Source organism: Salvelinus sp. IW2-2015, linkage group LG22 (assembly GCF_002910315.2).
Source record: "Salvelinus sp. IW2-2015 linkage group LG22, ASM291031v2, whole genome shotgun sequence".
Taxonomy (NCBI): domain Eukaryota; kingdom Metazoa; phylum Chordata; class Actinopteri; order Salmoniformes; family Salmonidae; genus Salvelinus; species Salvelinus sp. IW2-2015.
The window spans coordinates 24,472,716-24,498,724 of NC_036862.1; the positions used below are offsets into that span (position 1 = coordinate 24,472,716).

The window sequence follows — 26,009 nt, forward strand, 5'->3', positions numbered from 1 at the left end:
CTCCCTCACTAGCTTTAAGCACCAGCTGTCAGAGCAGCTCACAGATTACTGCACCTGTACATAGCCTATCTATAATTTATCCCAAACAACTACCTCTTCCCCTACTGTATTTATTTATTTATTTTACTCCTTTGCACCCCATTATTTCTATTTCTACTTTGCACATTCTTCCACTGCAAATCTACCATTCCAGTGTTTTACTTGCTATATTGTATTTACCTCGCCACCATGGCCCTTTTTTTTCCTTTACCTCCCTTATCTCACCTCATTTGCTCACATTGTATATAGACTTATTTTTCTACTGTATTATTGACTGTATGTTTTGTTTATTCCATGTGTAACTCTGTGTTGTTGTATGTGTCGAATTGCTATGGTTTATCTTGGCCAGGTCGCAGTTGCAAATGAGAACTTGTTCTCAACTAGCCTACCTGGTTAAATAAAGGTGAAATTTAAAAAATATATTGAAAAAATTCTACAATGTAGAAAATAGTAAAAATAAAGAAAAAACGTTGAATGAGTAGGTGTGTCCCAACTTTTGACTGGTACTGTATATATTTATATTCCGGACTCTGACATTGACTGGTACTGTATGCGTATGATGGTGTGTATAGACTGTATGGACAGTATATGAATAGAAAACGTGTGCAGAGCAGTAGTTATATAGGATGAGCCTTGACTAGAATACACAATATACATATGAAGTGGGTAAAACAGTACTGTATGCAGACATTATTGACCAGTGTTCAATGACTATGTAGGCTACATAGGGCATTCAGGGCAGGGTACTGGGTGGAAGCTGACTAGCAACAGTGACTAAGTTCAGGGCAGGGTACTGGGTGGAAGCTGGCTAGTAACAGTGACTAAGTTCAGGGCATGGTACTGGGTGGTAGCCGGTTAGTAACAGTGACTAAGTTCAGGGCAGGGTACTGGGTGGAAGCTGGCTAGCAACAGTGACTAAGTTCAGGGCAGGGTCCTGGGTGGTAGCCGGCTAGTAACAGTGACTAAGTTCAGGGCAGGGTACTGGGTGGAAGCTGGCTAGCAACAGTGACTAAGTTCAGGGCAGGGTACTGGGTGGAGGCTGGCTAGTGGTGAGTATTACAGTCAGATGGCCTGGAGTCTGACTCACACTATAGTACACTACCACTTATATTAGGGCCAGGAGTTTTTCGTGACCAGCGAAAACTCTGGGTTCTGGTTATACCCTGTGACTAGCTTCAGAGTTGTTATTGACCCTGGTTATACCCTGTGACTAGCTCCAGAGTTGTTCCTGACCCTGGTTATAACCCTATTGACTAGCTCAGAGTTTTGCTTTACCCTGTTATACCCTATGACTAGCTCCAGAGTTGTTATCCTGACCCTGGTTATACCCTGTGACCTAGCTCCAGAGTTGTTCCTGACCCTGGTTATACCCTGTGACTAGCTCCAGAGTTGTTCCTGACCCTGGTTATACCCTGTGACTAGCTCCAGAGTTGTTCCTGACCCTGGTAATACCCTGTGACTAGCTCCAAGGTTGTTCCTGACCCTGGTTATACCTTGACTAGCTCCAGAGTGTTCCTGACCCTGGTTATACCCTGTGACCAGCTCCAGAGTTGTTCCTGACCCTGGTTATACCCTGTGAAAAGCTTCAGAGTTGTTCCTGACCCTGGTTATACCTATGACTAGTCCAGAGTTGTTCCTGACCCTGGTTATACCCTGTGACTAGCTCCAGAGTTGTTCCTGACCCTGGTTATACCCTGTGACCAGCTCCAGAGTTGTTCCTGACCCTGGTTATACCCTGTGACTAGCTCCAGAGTTGTTCCTGACCCTGGTTATACCCTGTGACTAGCTCCAGAGTTGTTCCTGACCCTGGTTATACCCTGTGACTAGCTCCAGAGTGTTTCCTGACCCTGGTTATACCCTGTGACTAGCTCCAGAGTTGTTCCTGACCCTGGTTATACCCTGTGACTAGCTCCAGAGTTGTTATTGACCCTGGTTATACCCTGTGACCAGCTCCAGAGTTGTTCCTGACCCTGGTTATACCCTGTGACTAGCTCCAGAGTTTCCTGACCCTGGTTATACCCTGTGACTAGCTCCAAGTTGTTCCTGACCCTGGTTATTGTCACGCCCTGGCCTTAGTATTCTTTGTTTTCTTTATTATTTTAGTTAGGTCAGGGTGTGACATGGGGAATGTTTGGGTTTTATCAGTTTTGGGTGGTTATATGGTAAAGGGGTGTTGGGTGTAGTGTATGGGTTTGTGTTGAGTGTATGTGTCTAGCTGTGTCTATGTTGGTGTAGTTGTCTAGGAGAGTCTATGGTTGCCTGAATGGGTTCCCAATTAGAGACAGCTGATTTCTGTTGTCTCTGATTGGGAGCCATATTTAGGGTAGCCATAGGCTTTCTTTGATGTGGGTAATTGTCTATGTCTGAACGTTTGTAGCCTGTATGTGCACTACGTTTATTAGCTTCACGGCGGTCGTCGTTTGTTTGTTTTGTTATTTTGTAAGAGTGGTTTGTTTTCGGTTCTCCTTCTTCTAATAAAAAAAGATGGCTTATTTTCCTACTGCTGCGTTTTGGTCCGTCAATCCTCCACACGATCGTGGACAGAATTACCCACCAATACAGGACCAAGCGGCATGTAAAGCGGCAACAGGACCCACCTACACAGGATTCTTGGACATGGAGGAGGATACTGGATGGTAAGGGGCCGTGGGCACAACCGGGAGAATATCGCCTTCCTCGTGAAGAGCTGAGGCAGCTAAAGCCGAGAGGAGGCGATATGAGGAGGCAGCACGGAGACAAGGCTGGAAGCCCGTGAGTACAACCCAAAAATTTCTTGGGGGGGCCTTAAAGGGAGTGTGGCGAAGTCAGGTAGGAAACCTGCGCCTACTTCCTGTACTTACCGTGGAGAGCGAGAGTACGGGCAGACACCTGTTACGCAGTAGAGCGCACGGTGTCTCCTGTACGCGTGCATAGCCCGGTTCGGTACATTCCAGCTCCACGTATCGCCGGGCTAGACTGGAGCGTTGAGCCTTAGTCATGAAGCCGGCCCAACGCATCTGGTCACCAGTGCGTCTCCTCGGGCCGGCTACATGCACCACCTTACGCATGGTGTCCCCGGTTCGCCTACATAGGCGGTGCGGGTTATTCCACCTCCCCGCACCTGGTCAGGCGACGGGGAGCATAACAACCAGGTAAGGTTGGGCAGGCTCGGCGCTCAAGGGAGCCAGTACGCATGCACGGTCCGGTATTTCCGGCGCCACCTCCCCGCCCCTACCCAGTACCACCAGTGCCTCCTCCACGCACTAGCCCTATGGTGCGTGTCTCCAGCCCTTTCCACCAGTGCCTAAACACGCAACAAGCCCCTGTGTGTCCCCAGAGTCCTGTGCGTCCTGTTGCTGCTCCCCGCACTAGCCCTGAGATGCGTGTCCACAGTCCGGTACCACCAGTTCCGGCACCACGCACTAGGCCTAATGTGCGCTCCCAGGGTCCAGTATGCCCTGTTCCTTCTCCCCGCACTAGCCCTGAGATGCGTGTCCCCACCCGCCCGGTACCACCAGTTCCGGCACCACGCACCAGGCCTACAGTGCGCCTCAGCCGGCAAGAGTCTGCCGTCTCACAGCGATGCCTGAACTGCCCGTCTGCCAAGCGCCATCTGAGCCATCCGTCTACCCAGCGCCATCTGAGCCATCCGTCTACCCAGCGCCATCTGAGCCATCCGTCTCTACCCAGCGCCATCTGAGCCATCCGTCTGCCCCAGCCGATTAGAGCCGCCCGTCTGTCCCGAGCCGTCAGACGCCGTTCGATGACATCCGAGCCTCAGAGCCGCATCTCAGTCAGAGCGCAGAGCCATCGTCCGACAGATCTGCCAGACCGCCAACCAGACAGGATCTGCCAGAGCCGCCAACAGACAGACGATCTGCAGAGCGCCAACCAGACAGTCCCAAGCCGCCAACCATCAGGCATGCATGCCAGAGCCGCCAGCCACCATGCAGCCAGACCGCCAGCCAGCCATGTGCAGCCAATCCGTCAGCCAGCATGGCAGCACCAGATCCCCTCAGCCAGCCATTGTGCAGCCAGATCCGTCAGCCAGCCATCACTGACCAGCCAGATCGTCAGCCAGCCCATGAGCAGCCAGATCCGTCAGCCAGCCATGAGCAGCCAGATCCGTCAGCCACCCATGAGCAGCCAGATCCGTCAGCCAGCCATGGCAGCCAGATCCGTCACCGAGCCATGAGCAGCCAGATACCGTCAGCCAGCCGATGCAGCCAGACGTCAGCCAGCCATGAGCAGCCAGATCCGTCAGCCAGCCATGGGCCGTCCCTCAGTCGAGCTGCCGTCCCTCAGTCCGGAGCTGCCGTCCCTCAGTCCGGAGCTGCCGTCCCTCAGTCGCGAGCTGCCGTCCCTCAGTCGGAGCTGCCGTCCCAGCTCCGTGCGCCGTCCCTCAGTCCGGAGCTGCCGTCCTCAGCCCAGCTGCGTCCCTCAGTCCCGGAGCTGCCGTCCCTCAGTCCGGAGCTGCCCCTTATCCTGGTGCTCTCCCTTATCCTGTGCTCTCCCTTATCCTGGTGCGCCCCTTACCCTTGCATTGTCCAGCTAGTCCGGAGCTGCCCCTTAATTCAGTGGGGTTAATGTGGAGGGTCATTTGGAGGAACTAAGGAGCGGTTAGTGACTTGGTGGGGTGGGGACCACGACCAGTGCCGGACCCCACCGTGGAAGGAAGACCCAGACCCTCCCTAGACTGTGCTGGTGCGCCCGGAGTTCGCACCTTAGGGGGGGTTATGTCACGCCCTGGCCTTAGTATCTTTGTTTTCTTTATTATTTTAGTTAGGTCAGGGTGTGACATGGGGAATGTTTGGGTTTTATCAGTTTTGGGTGGTTATATGGTAAAGGGGTGTTGGGTAGTGTATGGGTTTGTGTTGAGTGTATGTGTCTAGCTGTGTCTATTTGGTGTAGTTGTCTAGGAGAGTCTATGGTTGCCTGAATGGGTTCCCAATTAGAGACAGCTGATTTCTGTTGTCTCTGATTGGGAGCCATATTTAGGGTAGCCATAGGCTTTCGTTTGATGTGGGTAATTGTCTATGTCTGAACGTTTGTAGCCTGTATGTGCACTACGTTTATTAGCTTCACGGCGGTCGTTTGTTTGTTTGTTAGTTTGTAAGAGTGGTTTGTTTTCGGTCTCCTTCTTCTTAATAAAAAGAAGATGGCTTATTTTCCTACTGCTGCGTTTTGGTCCGTCAATCCTCCACACGATCGTGACAGTTATACCCTGTGACCAGCTCCAGAGTGTTTCCTGACCCTGGTTATACCCTGTGACTAGCTCCAGAGTTGTTCCTGACCCTGGTTTATACCCTGGACCAGCTCCAGAGTTGTTCCTGACCCTGGTGTATACGCCTGTGACTAGCTCCAGAGTTGTTCCTGACCCTGTATACCCTGTGACTAGCCCAGAGTTGTTATTGACCCGGTTATACCCTGGGATTAGCTCCAGAGTTGTTCCTGACCCTGGTTATACCCTATGAACTAGCTCCAGAGTTGTTATTGACCCTGGTTATACCCCGTGACTAGCTCCAGAGTTGTTCCTGACCCTGGTTATACCCTGTGACTAGCTCCAGATTGTTCCTACCCTGGTTATACCCTTGACTAGCTCCAAGTTGTTCCTGACCCTGGTTATACCCTGTGACTAGATCCATAGTTGTCCTGACCCTGGTATACCATCATTACTAGCTCCAGAGTTGTTCCTGACCCTGGTTACCACTTGTACTAGCTCCAGAGTTGTTCCTGACCCTGGTTATACCTTGACTAGCTCCAGAGTGTTCCTGACCCCTGGTTTACCCTGTGACTAGCTCCAGAGTTGTTCCTGACCCTGGTTATACCCTGTGACTAACTCCAGAGTGTTCCTGACCCTGTTATACCCTGTGACTAGCTTCAGAGTTGTTCCTGACCCTGGTTATACCTGTGACTAGCTCCAGAGTTGTTACTTGACCCTGGTTATACCCTGTACTAGCTTCAGAGTTGTTCCTGACCCTGTTATACCCTATGACTAGCTTCGCAGAGTTATTATGACCCTGGTTACTCCCTATGGACTAGCTCCAGATTGTTATTGACCCTGTCATACCATATACTTGCTTCAGAGTTGTTCCTGTGTCACCCCTGCCTTATTATCTTTGTTCTTTATTATTTTAGTTAGGTCAGGGTGTGACATGGGGGAATAAGTGTTTGATTGTCTAGGGTTTTTGTTATGATGGGCATCTAGTTCTAGGTGTATGTAGTGTACTATGGTTTGCCTAGGATATGGTTGTCAATTAGAGACAACTGTCTATCGTTGTCTCTGATTGGGAAACATATTTAGGCAGCCATATTCATTGGGTAGTTCGTTGGTTATTGTCTATGTCTATGTGTAGTGTTGTGTCAGCACTATTTGTTGAGTTTAGCGTCACGTTCGTTCGTTCGTTCGTTTGTTTGTTGTTTGTATCGTTTGTATAGTGTTCTTCGTTTCGCTTAATTAAAAGAAGAATGTATTGTTATCACGCTGCGCCTTGGTCCTCCTCTCTTCCACCATATAACGATCGTGACATCCGACCCTGGTTATACCCTGTGACTAGCTCCAGAGTTTGTTCCTGACCCTGGTTAACCCTGTGACCAGCTCCAGAGTTGTTCCTGACCCTGGTTATACCCTGTGACTAGCTCCAGAGTTGTTCCTGACCCTGGTAATACCCTGTGACTAGCTCCAGAGTTGTTCCTGACCCTGTTATTACCCTGTGACTAGCTCCAGAGTTTTCCTGACCCTGGTTATACCCTGTGACTAGCTCCAAAGTTCCTGACCCTGTTGATTAACCCTGTGACCACTCCAGAGTTGTTCCTGACCCTGGTATACCCTGTGACTAGCTCCAGAGTTGTTCCTGACCCTGGTATACCTGTGACTAGATCCATAGTTGTTCCTGACCCTGGTTATACCATATTACTAGCTCCAGATTGTTCCTGACCCTGGTTATACACTGGCTAGCTCCAGAGTTGTTCCTACCCTGGTTCAATTTTTACCCATATTACTAGCTCCAGAGTTGTTCCTGACCCCTGCGTAATCTATACCACTGTGGACTAGCTCCAGAGTTGTTCCTGACCCTGGTTATACCCTGTGACTAGCTCCAGAGTTGTTCCTGACCCTGGTTATACCCTGTGACTAGCTCCCAGGTCACAAGGTCGGGAAAAATATGAGGCCCTACTCACACTGTATGACTCAGACCTGACACATCACAGATACAGCCAATGCATGGTATTGTGCCTCTGATGCTGGATAAAGATAATGTGCTTGTTTGTATGCTAATTGAGGGAGAACAGAACTCCTCATTCTCTTAGCTGCAATAACACCATCTCTGACTGCTCTCGCCATCAAATGTGGCCCCTGGCAATTCCCCAAACACTCCATTCAGTGGAAATGACAGCAATGTTTTCACAGCCAATTGACCTACTCAATGAGATGTACAGATTGCTGTTAGTTTCTAGATGCAATAAACATTCTGTCACTGCTGCCTGAATAGGGGATTTTCACAGACAACATAATGGTAAATTGATAGAGTTTAGCAGTACGTGGTGTGTATAGGGTAAATACATGGAAACAGGTGTAGTAATGGTGTGTGATTTAACAGTGAATACATGCTCTGTCTTTCAGAATAGCACAGCTGTATGTCATCGCCTACCTACCTGCAGTACCAGTGAGTCATCTGTTTATCAAACACCCACTTCTTTAGAGTGGCTTCAATTGTGTCTGAGTTTTCAACTAGATGGCTCCATTAACCTATTCTTATCAGATGAATAGTACATTTTGTGTTTTTTCATTTAATTGCATTAAACATCCTCTCCTCCCTGTATTTATAATTTACTCTGTATCTCTTTCTTTCAGGCTATTTTCCTGCATCAACTTCAGGCTTCTTATCTCCAGAACCAGGTACATTGACCGTGCTGCTGGGCTACAAATGACTTGTTTTGTTCCTCACACCTCATTGCGTCTATAGAAATAAGAATTATTAGAAGGGCCTTGGATGCTTTAACCCTTACAATTGACTGGTAAACTCATAGGTACACTCGCAATGGCTGCCTGGTAATTGTGATGCAATCATCTTCATGGTATTTGGGAATGTTCTATCAAGTGATGCTGGATTAGCAGTACGTAAAGTGCCGCCTTATCTCAGTTCACTGGTCACGATGGCTACACCCACCCGCAGCACGCGCTCCAGCAGGTGTATCTCACTGATCATCCCTAAAGCCAAAACCTCATTTGGACGCCTTTCCTTCCAGTTCTCTGCTGCCTGCGACTGGAACGGATTGCAAAAATCTCTGAAGTTGGAGACTTTTATCTCCCTCAACAACTTTAAAAATCTGCTATCCGAGCAGCTAACGAGTCGCTGCAGCTGTACAGTAAGTTCCATCTTGTTTAAACTAACCCCCACCCAATTTACCTACCTCACCCCCATACTGCTTTTATTTATTTACTTTTCTGCTCTTTTGCACACCAGTATCTCTTCTTGCACATGATCATCTGATGATTTATCACTCCAGTGTTAATCTGCTAAATTGTAATTATTCGATTTATTGCCTACCTCATGCCGTTTGCACACATTGTATATAGATTCTCCTTTTTTTTTTTTTCTACCATGTTATTGACTTGTTTTATTGTTTACTCCATGTGTAACTCTGTGTTGTCTGTTCACACTGCTATGCTTTATCTGGGCCAGGTCGCAGTTGCAAATGAGAACTTGTTCTCAACTAGCCTACCTGGTTAAATAAAGGTGAAAAAAAAAAAAAAAATAATAATAATTACCATGGTAATGAAGAATATTCATTCAAATGATGCCAACTGATGTGGCTCATGCAATGGAATGTATTTTTTGTAATGTCAGTTGAGTTGACTCAACAAATCACAGCACAGATTGAAGGGTACACTTCGGGATTTTACTTCCTGGCATGGGTACACTCAACATGGCTGCCATTCCACCCATTATGCCATCATTGACTTGAATGGAGACGACCTTTCTATTCATTCTTATTTCTATGATGGCATCCTCATCCCAGTCTCTTGTGTTATCTGAGTTCAATCAATCAAATGTATTTATAAAGCCCTTTTTTCATCAGTCGATGTCACAAAGTGCTATACAGAAACACAGCCTAAAACCCCAAACAGGAAGCAATGCAGATGTAGAAGCACGCTGGCTAGGAAAAACTCCCTAGAAAGGCAGGAACCTAGGAAGAAACCTTGAGAGGAACCAGGCTCTGAGGGGTGGCCAGACCTCTTCCTCTTATAACAGTACATGGCCAAGATGTTCAAACGTTCATAGATGACCAGTAGGGTCAAATAATAATAATAATAATAATCACAGTGGTTGTAGAGGGTGCAACAGGTCAGCACCTCAAGAGTAAATGTTGGCTTTTCATAGCCAATCATTCAGAGTTAGAGACAGCAGGTGGGGTAGAGAGAGAGAGAGAGAGAGAAAATACTTAAATTAACACAGGACACCGGATAAGACAGGAGAAATACTCCAGATATAACAGACTGACCCTAGCCCCCCAACACATAAACTATTGCAGCATAAATACTGGAGGCTGAGACAAGAGGGGACGGGAGACACTGTGGCCCCGTTCACCTTCACACCACAGGGCCAGACTACACTCAATCATAGGACCTACTGAAGAGATGAGTCTTCAATATAGACTTAAAGGTCGAGACTGAGTCTGCGTCTCTCACATGGATAGGCAGACCATTCCATAAAAATGGAGCTCTATAGGAGAAAGCCCTGCCTCCAGCTGTTTGCTTAGAAATTCTAGGGACAATAAGGAGGCCTGCGTCTTGTGACCGTAGCGTACGTGTAGGTATGTATGGCAGTACCAAATCGGAAAGGTAGGTAGGAGCAAGCCCATGTAATGCTTTGTAGGTTAGCAGTAAAACCTTGAAATCAGCCCTAGCCATAACAGGAAGCCAGTGTAGAGAGGCTATTACTGGAGTAATATGATACAATTTTGGGGTTCTAGTCAAAATTCTAGCAGCCGTGTTTAGCACTAGCTGAAGTTAATTTAGTGCTTTATCCGGGTAGCCGGAAAGTAGAGCACTGCAGTAGTCTAATCTAGAAGTGAGTGGAGCTAGAGGAGTTATAGCCCTGTCTATGTTCATAGATAAGATGAGAGCAACCCTCCAGCTAGGATGGAGTCCGTCACTCCTCAGCAGGCCAGGCACGGTCCTGTTTGTGGGTGAGTCCCAGAAAGAGGGCCAATTATCTACAAATTCTATCTCTTGGGAGGGGCAGAAACCAGTTTTCAACTAGCGATTAAGTTGTGAGACTCTGCTGTAGAGCTCATCACTCCCCCTAACTGGGAGGGGGCCAGAGACAATTTCTCGATGCCGACACATCTTTCTTGCTGATTTACACACTGAAGCTATGTTGCACTTGGTGACCTCTGACTGTTTCAGAGTAAAACTGTCATCTTGGAGTACAGTAACCCAGGTTAGGTGTGAATCTGACGATCATATCAACTAGTGTGTTTCTGTGCTCAGGGGATAATACTGCCTCAGATGTACACAGCAGCAGCGGCCAACATCGCCAACGTGGTGACAAACTATATCCTGCTCTACTGGATGGACCTGGGAGTTGTGTAGGTGTGCTCACACCAGAAACATTGATAACAGTGCCATATTCTTAACAGTCACTAACATAGTCAGAGTATCAAGTATGTACCAGTAAGTATGCAATGCTCATTATCATTTCATGGAGTGTGTGTTTTTGTTTGTGTGTTTGTTTTCTAGAGGGTCGGCAGCAGCTAATACACTCTCCCAGCTCTACATATGTTCCTTCTTGTTTGCTTACATTTGTTGGAAGAAGCTACATGTGAAAACATGGGGAGGTAAGAGAAAGTCCATCTCTCTGATTGTGCCTAATGAATGTGACCTATTGAAATAGACCGGTTTGTGTTGGGATTAAACAAGCCATTGTCTCCCCCTACAGGTTGGACCACAGAAGCGCTGCAGGAGTGGGGCTCTTATATGAAACTAGCCATCCCCAGTACACTGATGCTATGTTTCGAATGGTGGATCTATGAGCTTGGGGGATTCCTTGCAGGTACATTTCAGGTCTTAAGGTTAACACCAATGAACCAATGAACAGTCACATTCAAAAGGCCAAAACACCCATATCTATGTAACATCCACCTCTGCATTCTTCCCCCTCTCTTTCTCAGGCATGCTGAGTGAAGTGGACCTGGCTGCTCAACATGTGGTCATGATGCTGGCTTTCATCAACTACATGGTAATGTGTACAGAACTCTTTAAACACCCACTTTAACACCTATCATGGAAACCAAATGAAGCCCAATGCACTGGCTATCCAGTCCAAATATGCTGAAGAATAACCCAAAATGTACTGTACATGTAGGCTACAGATCAAGATCAAATCTGAGTTAAAAGCAGACATGAACTTTGTTTGAGGCATGGTTAGACTAAGACAGCAAGCTGTTTAAGAGGCGTCTAGATAACGTGTTGTGTTGTGTGGGTAAAGTTCCCCATGGGGATTCAGGCTGCAGCATGTGTTCGTGTGGGGAACGCCCTGGGGGCCGGAGACACAGCTGGGGCCATTCTCACCAGCAAGGTGTCCCTCGCCCTCTCAGGTCAGTCACACACTTACTCTAGCTCATATGGCCCTTACTTCAACCATCACAACTACGGTGAACTATGGTGAACTAAAATGATAATAATTACTTTGACAAACTAGTCATTGTTTTTGCAGTAGTGCATGTCTTTTTCCTCCATTCCACGTCCTAGGTTCAATGGCAGTAATTCAGGGAATTGTGCTGATCTCTACTAAAACAGTGATCGCCTTCATGTTTACTTCTGATGAGTAAGTAGGGTGTACATATAGTCAACATAATGATTCAAACCAAGACCGTCCCAAATTGTAACCTGACCATCTCAATAACGATTATTTAATTCCTTTTCAGTCAGATCATAGATCTGGTCTCTCAACTTCTTAACGTGTACTGTGTCCTTCAGTTCTTTGATGGGCTAGTGGTAAGTGCACTCAAGTGGTTTGTAACCATTGAAAAAATGTATACAATTTTATACAATAGTACTGCTATAATTAGAAATCATTAATATACAGTACCAGTCAAAAGTTTGGACTCATTCCAGGGTTTTCCTTTATTTTTGTACTATTTTCTACATTGTAGAATAGTAGTGAAGACATCAAAACAATTAAATAACACATATGGAATCATGTAGTAACCAAAAAAGTGTTAATCAAATCAAAATATATTTTATATTTGAGATTCTTCAAAGTAACCACCCTTTGCCTTGATGACAGCTTTGCACACTCTTGGCATTCTCTCAACCAGCTTCACCTGAAATGCTTTTCCAACAGTCTTGAAGGAGCTTCATGAGGTAGTCACCTGGAATGCATTTCAATTAACAGGTGTGCCTTGTTAAAAGTTCATTTGTGGAATTTCTTTCCTTCTTAATGCGTTTGAGCCAATCAGTTGTGTTGTGACAAGGTAGGAGTGGTATACAGAAGATAGCCCTATTTGGTAAAAGACCAAGTCCATATTGTGGCAAGAACAGCTCAAATAAGCAAAGAGAAACGACAGTCCATCATTACTTTAAGATGTGAAGGTCAGTTAATCCGGGAACATTTCAAGAACTTTGAAAGTTTCTTCAAGAGCAGTCGCAAAAACCATCAAGCGCTATGATATGATCAAATCAAAGTTTATTTGTCATGTGCGCCGAATACAACAGGTGTAGACCTTACAGTGAAATGCTTACTTACAGGCTCTAACCAATAGTGCAAAAAAGGTGTTCGGTGAACAATAGGTAAGTAAAGAAATAAAACAATATACAGTAGCGAGGCTATAAAAGTAGCGAGGCTACATACAGACACCGGTTAGTCAGGCTGATTGAGGTAGTATGTACATGTAGATATGGTTAAAGTGACTATGCATATATGATGAACAGAGAGTAGCAGTAGCATAAAAGAGGGGGTGGTGGGTGGCGGTACACAATGCAGATTGCCCGGTAAGCCAATGTGTGGGAGCACTGGTTGGTCGGCCTAATTGAGGTAGTATGTACATGAATGTATAGTTAAAGTGACTATGCATATATGATAAACAGAGAGTAGCAGCAGCGTAAAAAGAGGGTTTGGGGGGGTTGGGGGCACACAATGCAAATAGTCCGGGTAGCCATTTGATTACCTGTTCAGGAGTCTTATGGCTTGGGGGTAAAAACTGTTGAGAAGCCTTTTTGTCCTAGACTTGGCACTCCGGTACCGCTTGCCATGCGGTAGTAGAGAGAACAGCCTATGACTGGGGTGGCTGGGGTCTTCGACAATTTGGCTCTCATGAGGACCGCCACAGGAAAGGAAGACCCAGAGTTACCTTTGCTGCAGAGGATAAGTTCATTAGCGTTACCAGCCTCAGAAATCGGCAATTAACTGCACCTCAGATTGCAACCCAAATAAATGCTTCACAGAGTTCAAGTAACAGACACATCTCAGCATCAACTGTTCAGAGGAGACTGCGTGAATCAGACCTTCATGGTCGAATTGCTGAATCTCAAATATAAAATATATTTTGATTTGTTTAACACTATTTTGGTTACTACATGATTCCATATGTGTTATTTCATAGTTTTAATGTCTTCACTATTATTCTACAATGTAGAAAATAGTACAAAAATAAAGAAAAACCCTTGATGAGTAGCTGTGTCCAATCTTTTGACTGGTACTGTATGTTGGAATAATGGAGATAGTCTATGTAATTTTCCAGGATCCTGGAACACGTTGACCGCCAGCTAACAGTGTTTGTCTCTCTCTGTAAACACCCACTAATCTTAGATTTGTCTGTCTGTCCCAGTGTGTGTGCATGGGCATCATTCTGGGCACGGGCAAACAGAAGATAGCAGCGATGGCTAATCTTATCACCTACTACTGTGTGGGCCTTCCACTGGGCATCTCTTTGATGTTCATAGCTGGCCTCAGGGTCCTAGGTATTTACTCATTTCTGAATTCTATGAAAACCAAACACAATTTTAGACTTTCTTTTCAAGACCAGAGTCTTTGCTCATGCTTACTGCCATGCCACATACTTGCAACAGAAGTATGGTCATGATCAAATTCAGGAAAATATTTAGCTTTCACTAGTATTCCCAATTCAAGAATCATGAATTGCGGGAGTATTCTTTATTGAAGATGACACAATGTTCTGTGTCTTCGGTCAAAGCCGGTATAATCTCCTCTCCTCCCCTCTACACAGGGTTCTGGTTAGGCCTGTTCATCTGTGTAATTCTACAGTCCACCTTCTTCATCACTGTCATCTTCAGGCTCAACTGGAAGAGAATGACAGAGAAGGTACGTCACCAGTGGCTTTTCACTTCCCTATCTGGAACATACAATGGCTTAGGTGATTGAGAGACTGACAGCCCATACCTCTATCTTTATGGTTTCTGTGAAGCATAGTAGTGGCTTGTGGCAGGTGAAGGAAATGGTTTGCTGTCAGTTGAGAGCATCATTGAGTTGATCTGTTTGTGACAGGCTGTGAAACGAGCTGGAAAGGCTGGACATATGGTGTCAATGAGGAGTATAGTTGCACCAGACCACACAGAGAACAATGGGAGGGTGAGTAGAAAATGTTGCTCAGTCCTATTTTTTATGTTATTTATACTATACTCTCGCYAATAACATTGTTCTAACCCAGATTGTGCCTGCTTCCACACCCAGACAGTGAATGGATACATTTCAGTGAGTACTGAGGGCCAGGAAGACCTCAGGGGAAGCAATGGGACCCCAGAGGTGAAGAGGGAGGATGGGAGCCCCAGTGGACTGCTCTCCACCACCCAGCTGGTCCTGAGGAGAGGTCTCACTGTACTGGCTGCCATTGTCATCCTGGTTGTGGGGACCAGTGTACATCTTCTCCTGCCTCTACCAATCAGCTCATGGAGCAATCTGAGTGTAGACTGGAGCAACACTACCTTTACCACTACCTCCCCCCCTGAACTCACCCTGTTAACAGTTCTCATCTAGGAGTAATACCTGGGSGACCCAGAACAGACCCTGTAGCAAGACAATAGAGGTGCTGTTATAGACATGCTGTGTCAGTGAATCTGTTATTACACCTGAAACAGCCTTTTTCTTCAATCTAGAGCCATAGTCATGCCTAATTCTATGTAAACAAAAACATAGATAACCCAGGGTTCTACCTGGAATCAAAAATGGCAAAAAGGGTTATCCTAGGCGGACAGCCGCAGAACCCTTTTGGAACCCATTTTTCTTAGAGTTTAGTTATGAGGTTGGGAACCTATCTAGCTGGCTAGCTAAAGACAACTTCAAGAAGGAATCAATAGGCTACACAGCTTGATCAAATTAATTTACAAACATACCCTTCTGCCCATCACTGGCAGCTAGAATCAAATCAAATGCTGTGTGTGTCACTCTACACTCTCATCCTCCACTGATGATATTGCACGCACTAGAATATCTAGCTTCCTGCCTAAGCATATCTTTCCTCTGTGCACCTTGGAAGGAAACACTTACGAGGAAGAATGGGGGGGGGGGGGTTATTGGTTCAGTCGGTGTGCCTCCACCGCAAAATACCGCTGACAGATCTTGTTATAAATAATTAGGATAAAACATTGGCTTAAAAAAGTTAAGTAGTTAATTTAAATGTTTTATTATGAGGGGGTATGTGCCTTTGGGCCCCCTATGGGTATGACACCACTGTTTTTGGAATTAATTTATAGAATACAAACATTTTGGATCGTACAGTGTGAGTCTGTCTTTACTTTTTGGTTTGCACTATATTATTACGATGAGAAAACATTAGGTTTGATTGGTTTGTGTAATCAGCTCCGACAATGTGATACAATTTCATTCAGATGAGAAATGAAAAGACCCAGAATAAATAATCCCTAGGCTCCTCACAGACCAACAGTACTGGAACAATTTGGCACCATAGTTTGGCCAGCCCCTCTCCAGTCCTATCTTCTCTGTATCGTTGCTTAGGTGGTCCTCTGACCACTCTGGTTGAGTGGAGCTATCTCTGCAACCCATCCTCTCTGGAACTCACTCTGTGTTCATCAAGTGAGGTTGGTGAGCAGTAGGTTGATGATGATTCCCAGGGCCAGGATGAAGAGCATGACACACAGAGCCAGGCCCCTCCGCATAACCAGGGCCCTGTGTGCCAGAAGGGCCTCCACCTTGCTGAGGGCCACCCTGTCCCCAACCTCACCGTCAGCCCCATCCTCAGCCAGGGCATTTCTGTCTGTGTGGCCCTCACAGGGAGCTATATCATTTGATTGGGCCTCTGGGGCCATGTCTGTCACACAGAAACACACCTATTAGACAGAGCATTGATTCTTTCATGAACAAGAATAAAATGATACACTTGTAAAGCCATGTAAAGAGTTATGATGATGAATGAGTAAAGTGAAGGGTCAATGATTAAATTGAGACTTTCTTACCCATGTATGTAGAGTTCCCCTGTACCTCAGCTCTGATCTGGGCCTGCAAACAACCCAACACCATTAAGATCCTCTTCAAGGCATTTACATTAAATTAAATAAATACTTGAGTGTTATGCCTTTGTTCCCACACCTCTACAGTGGCTTTCTTCCAGTTCATTCTGGATAGGTAGACAATGAGGAAGGAGGACTGTAGGAACACACAGGTAAACAGACCGGTCCACAGGCCTGGGGGTGGAGACCAAACATAACGGTAACAGTCAAAGAAGTGAAGACAACTGAAGGAAGCAGTAGGGAGATTGGCGCCAGTTTGTCTTTGCTTAAGCCAACTTGTCACCTTGCCACATAAACCAACAATGTAATGTTGTTAAATTACGAAACAGTCAGGCGCCCAGGTGCAATACGGGAGCAATCAAAAGACTGAAAAAGGAATGAAATATTACTCCATAAATTCAAAGGACAAAATGCGAAACACATTATAGATGTTCTTACCCATGATTCCTAGRTTGGCAGCAAACATCAGGGACACGCCAATAGGAAAGCCAATCCCATAGTAACCCAGGATGTTGCATATCGCCCCAACCTTCTGCTTCCCTGCCCCCCTTATAATACTACCTGAGGCAGCCTGGGGAACCAGGAGAAACAGAGACACGGTTACTGTTGTACATAGTTTCTTCGGAAAGTATTCAGACCCCTTGATGTTACAGCCTTATTTTAAAATGTATCAAATTTAAAAAAAATCCTCAATCTATATACAATACCCCATAATCACAAAGCAAAAAACAGATTTTTACATTTTTGCAAATGTATTACAAATAAAAAACAGAAATACCTTATTTACATAATTATTCAYACCCTTTGCTATGAGACTCGAAATTGAACTCAGGTGCATCCTGTTCCCATTGATCATCCTTGAGATGTTTCTATAACTTGGAGTCCACCTGTCAAATTCAATTGAATGGGCCTGATTCGAAAAGGCACACACCTGTCTATGTAAAGGTCCCACAGTTGACAGTGCATGTCAAAGCAAAAACCAAGCCATGATGTCAAAGGAGTTGTCCTTAGAGCTCTGAGACAGGATTGTGTCGAGGCACAGATCTGGGGAAGGATACCAAAACATTTCTGCAGCATTGAAGTTCCCCAAGAACATAGTGGCCTCCATCATTCTTAAATGTGAGAAGAACCACCAAGACTCTTCCTAGAACTGGCCGTCCGGCCAAACTGAACAATCGGGGGAGAAGGTCGTTGGTCAGGGAGGTGACCAATTTTTTAAATGTAACCTTTATTTCACCACGAAAAGCCCATTGAGACCCAGAGTCTCTTTTTCAAAGGAGACCTGGCCAAGAAGGCAGCAACAATCAATACATTACAGAATTAAAACATAGAAGAATACAATACAGCAACATGATCCAACCTAAAAAAAAAGCATTTACACTCCTCTCTAAGAGTCCCCCATCAATATGTTAAATTCATTCAGTGGCACTAACATATCTAGATGAAGCATGGATTGTAGATTATTCCATGTATATAGACTTTCTCTATTGTGTTTTTGACTGTATGTTTGTTTATTCCATGTGTAACTATGTGTTGTTGTTTGTATCGCACTGCTTTGCTTTATCTTGGCCAGGTCGCAGTTGTAAATGAGAACTTGTTCTCAACTAGCCTACCTGGTTAAATAAAGGTGAAATTTAAAAAAATACAACATTTGTCTGGTGCACAAGAAGAGAAGGCAGTCTTGCCTAATAATGTGAAAGTCCTGGGGACTTTAAGTAGCAACCACCTAGCAGACCGGGTATGGTAACTGCTGGTGGTGAAGGAGACCAGACTACAGAGGTAAAGAGGGAGTTTACCCAATGGTCACTCTGACAGAGCTCCAGAGTTCCTCTGTGGAGATGGGAGAACTTTCAAGAAGGACAACCATCTCTGCAGCGCTTCCCCAGTCAGCACTTTATGGTAGCGTGTCCAGACGGAAGCCACTCCTTAGTAAAAGGCACATGACCTCAGTAAAAGGCACATGACAGCCCGCTTGGATGTTTTTCAGCGGCAGGGACTGGGAGACTAGTCAGGATTGAGGGAAAGATGAACAGAGCAAATTACAAAGAGATCCTTAATGAATACCTCCACAGCGTTCAGGACCTCAAACTGGGGTGAAGGTTCACCTTCAACAGGACAATGACCATAAGCATTGAGTGGCATTGAGTGGCTTCGGGACAAGTCTCTGAATGTCCTTGAGTGGCCCAGCCAGAGCCCAGACTTGAACCCAATCAAACTCTTGAGAGACCTGAAAATAGCTGTGCAGCGACGCTCCCCATCCAACCTGACAGAGCTTGAGAGGCTCTGCAGAGAAGAATGGGAGAAACTCCCCAAATACAGTTGTGCCAAGCTTGTAGCATCATACCCAAGAAGACTCAAGCCTGTAATCGCTGCCAAAAGGTGCTTCGACAAAGTACTGAGTAAAGGGTCTGAATATTTATGTAAATGTCATATATATATATWTTTTTTAATTTATTTTATTTTATACATTTGTGAGAAAAAATGTAAACCTGGTTTTGCTCTGTCATTATGGGGTATTGTGTATAGATTGATGAGGGGAAAAAGTGTGTAATACATTTTAGAATAAGACTGTAATGTAACAAATGTGGAAGAAGTCTTTCCTTAATGCACTGTACCTGTTATAATAGTACCTTTGATATTATAAAGAGTGGATCTGTAATGTGATGAGTAAAGGGAGCTATAAGTTGTGATACAGTAGCAGCATTGACTCCTTACCGATATTGCATCTAACAGAAGAAAAGGGGCGTAGAAAGCCATAACTTGAGCAACCCTCTCCCTGATCTGCCTGTTGGTAGAAATTCAGGGGGAAGAATTACATTCAGTTATGTAAATCATTGACAGAGACATCTCACCCTAGTTAAAGTGTGAAGGAATATGTAAGCAAAGTTCATGACTGTGTACTTCTGTATTACAGTGAGTGGCTTAGCTATGTCATAAAGAAAGGTCATCAATGTTCACACTCATACACAGATACATTACAACACACCAGGGTTGTATTAAAACACAACCAAACTGCAAAGTCATGGTGATGAACAACAGATCCCAAAGCCACAGAAGCAAATCTGTAGTGGTAAATTACCACAGACTACATTACTCACTCATCATATGTAAAGACGTAGGAGATTTTGTCCTTCAGTATCCCAACAAGAACCGACAAGCACACAGAAACTGACCCTGGACAGAGACAACAGGTCATGCACAGACGGAACACATATCCAGTAAAACTTTTAATCATTTAATTATCGTATGAATGCTTTATTTGCTGTTGTCAAGCTTTTAAATATAATTTGAGGTGTTTGGCAGGTACATGTACCAGCACAGAACATGGCCAGCTTGGCAGACAGCTTGGCCTGCTCTGTATCTCCAGCCCCCAGAGCATTGCCCACCCTCACACTGCCTGCCACACTGAACCCTAGAGGGAACTGACAACACACACACACAGATGCTCTATGTGACTAGTGTGAAAATATGGTATGGATGAACATTTGCCCCCAAAATTTTTTTAAAAGTCTTATCTATATATTTACCATGTAGCAAATGTTTGCCAGTTCGTAGACGACTGATTGTGCTCCAAGCTCCACCTCACTTATCAGACCTGCCATTGAGAGGTAGTGAGACAGGATATCAAACCAAAGCAGAAACACTAACAGCTAAACAGTGTGTAACGTGTAGAAATACCCACAAGCAAACAGTAAAATCTAGAACACCATTTCACATAAAACAAATAACAATAGAGAGACATTATGACATTCATAGACTTCAATGCAAAACAACCAGATAGCTAAATAACTAAATAACAGACACCAAATAGACCTGCTTCCATCTGTTGCCGTACCTGCTAGAAAACCTCCAATCTCATAGGTCCACCACTCCACACACAGCATGATCATGCTAGGAATGGCTAGGTGGACGTATGTGTCCCAGTCTTCCAGGCACTCCCAAGACCAGCCTACAAGGAACACAAGGCTCAGACACTGGGATCCTCACCGAAAGGTTCATGCTCATGTTCTCACAGAAGGTGTTTGGGTCTGAACCAAAACCATGCTGTGTTAATACATTAGGAAGCCAAAAACAGCGCCCTTGGTTTGACATTGCACTGCTGTCCCGCAATAAATGCATACTAATAAATGCATCACTTTGTATGGGGTCCATTCAAGTCGCAGATAGTTCAAAGAGTTTGTTGATTTGGTGGTATAAGATCTACTTTAGTGTAATCATGTCTCACCTGCCCAGGTGGCTTTGTGGAGTTCCTTCCATATGATGTAGGTATAGAGCATAGCAGCCAGAGAGAGCTGAGAGATGGTGTTGGCCCACGCAGACCCACTGTCACCCGAAAACAATCCACAACATACATTACATCCTATAGCCCTCAGTGCTAACAATTACCATCCCATATCCCTCAATGGTAATGAGAGAATAATCACTGTTTGGGGATGACACTCACGCTACACCCAGGTCCAGAAGATAGAGGAAGATGTAGTTGATGAGGGCATTCAGTAGGTTAGCCACCACACCTGTGATGACCTGCGGCCATATGATTCCCTGAAGGACAATAAAGTCTCATTCAGATCAAATGGTCAGGTGATTATTCTCTTTGCAGGGCGACTGACTGAGGTCTAGGTTAGCTCTAACCTGATTCTGTAGATATCTGGCCTCCAGCTGGTAAATAAAAGTGGCCTGTTAAAAAATGTATGATGAACATGTTTCAGTTTTGACATGGTAAATTCATTATTATCTTAATTGCAGTGGTGGAAAAAGTACCCAATTGTCATACTTGAGTAAAAGTAAAGATAAAGAAAAGTAAAGATACCTTAATAGAAAATCAAGTAAAAGTGAAAGTCACCCAGTAAAATATTACTTGAGAAAAAGCCTAAAAGTATTTGGTTTTAAATATACTTCAGTATCAAAAGTAAATAATTATTTTGAAATTGCTTATATTACGCAAACCAGAAGGCACAATATTCTTGGTTTATGTCATTTACAGATAACCAGGGGCACACTCCAACACTAAGAAATAATTCATTTGTGTTTCGTGATTCTGCCAGATCAGCGGCAGTAGGGATGACCAGGGATGTTCTCTTGATAAGTACGTGAATTTGACCATTTTCCTGTCCTGCTAAGCCTTCAAAGTGTAACGAGTACTTTTTCGTGTCAGGGAAAATGTATGGAGTAAAAAGTACATTATTTTCTTTAGGAAGTAAAAGTTGTCAAAAATAGTAAAGTAATGTACAGATACCCCAAAAACTACTTAAGTAGTACTTTAAAGTATTTTTATTTTACACTACTGCTTAATCGACTGTGTTCACGTGTGTTTGGGTAGATAGATGTACTCACTGGGAGTGCTGGCATAAAAATCTTCACATACATCTGAGACAACCTAAAGTGACATAAGAGAGCGCTATCAGAATGATCCAAAACAGTAATCACATTCTACAAACCAATCTCTACATGTCACTTGTGAATCACAGAAAACAGACACATTCAGAGACATAGCCTGCGTCCCAAATATCATCCTATTCCCTATGGGCCCTGGTCAAAGGTACCACACTATGTAAGGAATAGGGTGCCATTTTAGACATCTATTAGATCTGGGGTAACTGTGTGCAGTGACTGGAGGAGTCTGACCTACCTGGCGACCTCTGGGCTCTGTTTGACAGCCAGGAGGATGGGTTCTGTGTTGATGAGAATAGCCCAGCATGGGAAACAGGCCAGAAGTTGAATGAGGATGGCTCTCTGTAGTATGACCCCAACTTTCAGGAGGTTGCGGCTCCCAAAGGTCTGCAGGGAGAAATAATCAAGTTAATCTTTGAGTGGAATGGCAGGATACTGTAGCTCTGGTCCAGGGTGCTACATCAATCAATCAAATGTATTTATAAAGCTCTTTTTACATCAGTCAATGTCACAAAGTGCTGTACAGAAACCCAGCCTAAAACCCCAAACAGAAAGCAATGCAGATGTAGAAGCAAGCTGGCTAGGAAAACCTCCCTAGAAAGGCAGGAACCTAGGAAGAAACCTAGAGAGGAACCAGGCTCTGAGAGGTGGCCAGTCCTCTTCTGGCTGTGTCGGGTGGAGATTATAACGTTCATAGATGACCAACAGGGTCAAATAAGAATAATCCCAGTGGTGATTACATGCTGATACTGATGCTGATACTGATATGCTGATATCATGCAGATACTGATACTGAGCAATAGCAAGCTGTGTATGACCCCCTGGACCAGAGCTATGATGACAATGCTATTGGTAACATTTTGGGGACAGTGGTCTGTATTAGGAGGAGGAAACAGACTAGGTTTCATAACTACCTGAGATATGAGTGTGTCACACGCTGATGATAAACCAGACCCAATGGAGATACCTGTAACATTAATCACCTGGAAGACCAGAACAGAGATTGAGAAATTTTGAAATTGGTTGAAACTGTAAATTTCATAGTGTGCTGTAATTTCAACATTTATGCAATATTACCACAGCTAGGTACCAGTCTGTTTGTGCCATCATGTTTGGCATGACACGAAGTGGCAGAAGTCACATTATGGTGTAACGATTCTCGTTGGTGGAAGGAGAGGAGGACCAAAATGCAGCGTGGTAAGTGTTCGTCATATTTAATTAAAACTGAACACTACACAAAACAACAACGAGGAAAAACGAAACTGAAACAGTTCTGCCAGGTGAACATACACTAAACAGAAAACAATCACCCACAACACACAATGGAAAACTGGCTACCTAAGTATAGCTCCCAATCAGAGACAACGATAGACAGCTGCCTCTGATTGGGAACCACACCAGGCCAAACACAGAAATAGACAWCCTAGACATACAACATAGAATGCCCACCCACATCACACCCTGACCAAACAAAACATAGAAACATACAAAGCAATCTATGGTCAGGGCGTGACATATGGCACAAACATACTGGTACCCAGTATAATATTACCCACAATTGTCGAAATAAACTCATAAGTCAATCAATACTTACAGCTATGGCGAGAGCCACCCCTGCCAGTTCTGTCTTCCCCAAATGGCCACAGAAAACTGTACTGACGAAACTCACTAAAAAGACCATGAGCTGAGCCATAACCTGGTGCCGATACAACCACAACATTTGATAAATCAGTTGATGTAGTTGTGTATACTATCAGGAATATGTGTAGTGAATAGGCCTAACACTGAAGTGTTATACATGCATCAAATGTATGGTTTGAGGTCATTCAAAGTAATTCAGGTTAAACAGGCAAGGTGATAGATGAAGCAATGAAAAAACATATATAGTGTGCCAGATGCCAGTAACCTATAATTAGCCAGTGTGCCAGTGGCCTTAAAGTGAATTCAATATTATATAAGAAACACTGCTAAATAACAATAATAATTGAATCTAGAAATGTACGGTTTCATATAACTTTGAACTAATTGTGGACACAAAAAATGTAATAAAGATGTTTCTTACCACAGGCCCAGCCAATGTTGATAATTCAATCATTTCTTTTTTGAAGTCAACAGGAATCAACCTGCGAATACATCTCAAACAGTTCCCAAATATTGTCAATGAATATGAAGAGCTTTCATTCCCATTCGTCCTACTCTCCACAATTACATTAGTATCCATTTATAAAGACTGTCATTCAGAAAAGTCTGTATGGTCAAGTAAGAACAAGGTGGTATTCTAGCTACCAGCTTCCAGAGTGAGACTTCCGATCTGATGACAGACATGACTGCCAATCCACTGCTGGACAAAGTTCACAGTGTTTTGCCAATTCTGCAACTGCACCAGATGATGGAGCTCTTTCCTTATGAACTCTACATTTTTTCTCTGAGGCCTTGTTCGAGAGCATCAATTTTTCTCAGTAGCTGATCAATGACTGAGCAGACTGGCACATCTACTAATAATGAGTAGTCATTTAAGATGATTTGTAGATCAGTAAGTATTTTGTCACCGACTGCAATGTAGTCGATTTCAAACACAACTAGGCACTTTTAACAATGACATTCACAAAGGTCTAAAGCTGTAAAAGCCTCTGAAAGAACGTCGATGGTAGGTGACAGTCCCATCAGTTGAAAGATCAAACATATGAGGCACTAGAGGGATGACACTTCCTCTGCCTACCTTACTGTAGACTCAGAGTATGGCCCAGTGAACACAGTAGTGTAGATAATAGTGTTTGTCTAAAAGTAACACAAGACCTGGCAGCCTAATGGGCCTCTAAGACAATTTCAAATATGTTTAAATCACAGTTAAACTATGAGCAATATCTATCATACAAAAAAAGGTGCTATCTACAACGAAAACAGGTTCTTCGACTGTCCCCATCGGAGAATCCTTTGAAGAGCCTTTTTTGGTTCCAGGAAGAACCCCTTTGGTTCGAGGTAGAAACCTTTTGGTTTCCTTGTAGGACCATTTCCTTGTAGGACCATACATGGACACCAAAAGAGTTCTACCTGGAACCAAAATGGGTTCTACCTGGAACCAAAAAGGGTTCTCCTACGGGACAGCTGCAGAACCTTTATGGAACCCTTTTTTCTAAGAGTGTATACTGTAGGCCTACATTTTGTTTGACACTATATGTACCACAGTGTAGGCTCCTCAGAGGAGGAAGGGGAGGACCATCCTCCTCAGTGAATTTCCTTCCAAATAAAAATAGTGAAACATTAAAAAAGTTATCCTTTTTAGATAAAACTGTACTAAATATATTCACATCACCAAATAATTGATTAAAACACTGGAATGGAGGTCTACAGTAGCCTCAACTGCACTCTGTAGGGTAGCACCATGGTGTAGCTGGTGGACAGCTAGCTTCCGTCCTCCTCTGGGTACATTGACTTCAATACAAAATCTAGGAGGCTTGTGGTTCTCACCCGCGTCCATAGACTTACACAGTAATTATGACAACTTCCGGAGGACGTCCTCCAACCTATCAGAGCTCTTGCAACATTCTCTGATCAAAGGATCAGAGAATAAATCTAGTACTGAAAGCATAAGCTACAACTAGCTAGCACTGCCGTGCCTAACATATGGTGAGTAGTTGACTAAAAGAGAGAGAAAGACAATAGTTTAATAGTTTTGAACAAAGTAATTTCTTCAAAAATGAAGAAGCAAGAGAAAAAGAGAGAGGGGGAGAGATTTTGATATATTTTGTTGTGTCTTTTTTCACTTTCACTTACTTAGCTAGTGAATGCAGCTAGCTAGTTTAGCCTATTCAAAACCCCGGCTCAAACAGAGAGGGATGCTATGTTAGCTAGCTGGCTATAGCTATCCAACACTGGAACTCGTCCAAGTCAAGGTAAGCTTTTGGTTTTATTAATTTATTGTCACCAGGACCCGCAGGTGTAACTGCTAAACTGCTTGCTGCTGACTGTACACTGTACTGCATGATTGTAGCGGGTTTACTAACATGTTAGTTGTAGTAGCTATGTTGACTATGACGTTATTATGGTGACAACCATGTAGGCTGTGTGTAGCGGTTAGCGGTTATGATATGGTTTGGCTTGGAAAGGTTTT

At 44.3% G+C, this 26,009-nt stretch overlaps 2 protein-coding genes across 5 annotated transcripts in view; one reads left to right on the top strand and one right to left on the bottom strand.

The window, feature by feature from the left end:
- The window catches only part of LOC111982528 (multidrug and toxin extrusion protein 1-like), a 20,681-nt gene extending 5,137 nt beyond the window's left edge, over positions 1-15,544 (top strand). Inside the window, exons 5-17 of the mRNA XM_024014088.2 lie at positions 7,640-7,682; positions 7,871-7,915; positions 10,514-10,611; positions 10,763-10,860; positions 10,962-11,075; positions 11,194-11,261; positions 11,511-11,619; positions 11,774-11,849; positions 11,950-12,019; positions 13,852-13,984; positions 14,251-14,345; positions 14,529-14,612; positions 14,715-15,544. Of these exons, the coding sequence (XP_023869856.1) occupies positions 7,640-7,682; positions 7,871-7,915; positions 10,514-10,611; positions 10,763-10,860; positions 10,962-11,075; positions 11,194-11,261; positions 11,511-11,619; positions 11,774-11,849; positions 11,950-12,019; positions 13,852-13,984; positions 14,251-14,345; positions 14,529-14,612; positions 14,715-15,017 (1,336 nt within the window). The 3' untranslated portion in view covers positions 15,018-15,544. The remainder of the gene's footprint in view (positions 1-7,639; positions 7,683-7,870; positions 7,916-10,513; positions 10,612-10,762; positions 10,861-10,961; positions 11,076-11,193; positions 11,262-11,510; positions 11,620-11,773; positions 11,850-11,949; positions 12,020-13,851; positions 13,985-14,250; positions 14,346-14,528; positions 14,613-14,714) is intronic.
- LOC111982554 (multidrug and toxin extrusion protein 1) lies at positions 12,017-24,215 on the bottom strand. 4 transcript variants are annotated; one of them, XM_070434151.1, is made up of 18 exons: positions 23,961-24,215; positions 23,493-23,594; positions 22,813-22,881; positions 22,137-22,285; positions 21,842-21,884; positions 21,140-21,184; positions 20,952-21,049; positions 20,733-20,830; positions 20,343-20,456; positions 20,035-20,102; positions 19,821-19,929; positions 19,606-19,681; positions 19,223-19,292; positions 16,946-17,078; positions 16,587-16,681; positions 16,454-16,496; positions 16,060-16,308; positions 12,017-13,379 (listed from the first exon to the last, which is right to left on the bottom strand). In XM_070434151.1, exons 1-17 carry the CDS (start codon positions 24,117-24,119, stop codon positions 16,070-16,072), a joined length of 1,710 nt encoding a protein of 569 aa, XP_070290252.1. In that variant the 5' UTR covers positions 24,120-24,215; the 3' UTR covers positions 12,017-13,379; positions 16,060-16,069. The 4 variants fall into 4 exon arrangements, with proteins under 4 accessions (XP_070290252.1, XP_070290253.1, XP_023869902.1 ...); XM_070434152.1 differs by lacking the exon at positions 12,017-13,379 and having other exon boundaries at positions 15,660-16,308; positions 21,140-21,166; XM_024014134.2 differs by lacking the exon at positions 12,017-13,379 and having other exon boundaries at positions 15,660-16,308.
- Between the last annotated feature and the right edge of the window lie 1,794 nt (positions 24,216-26,009).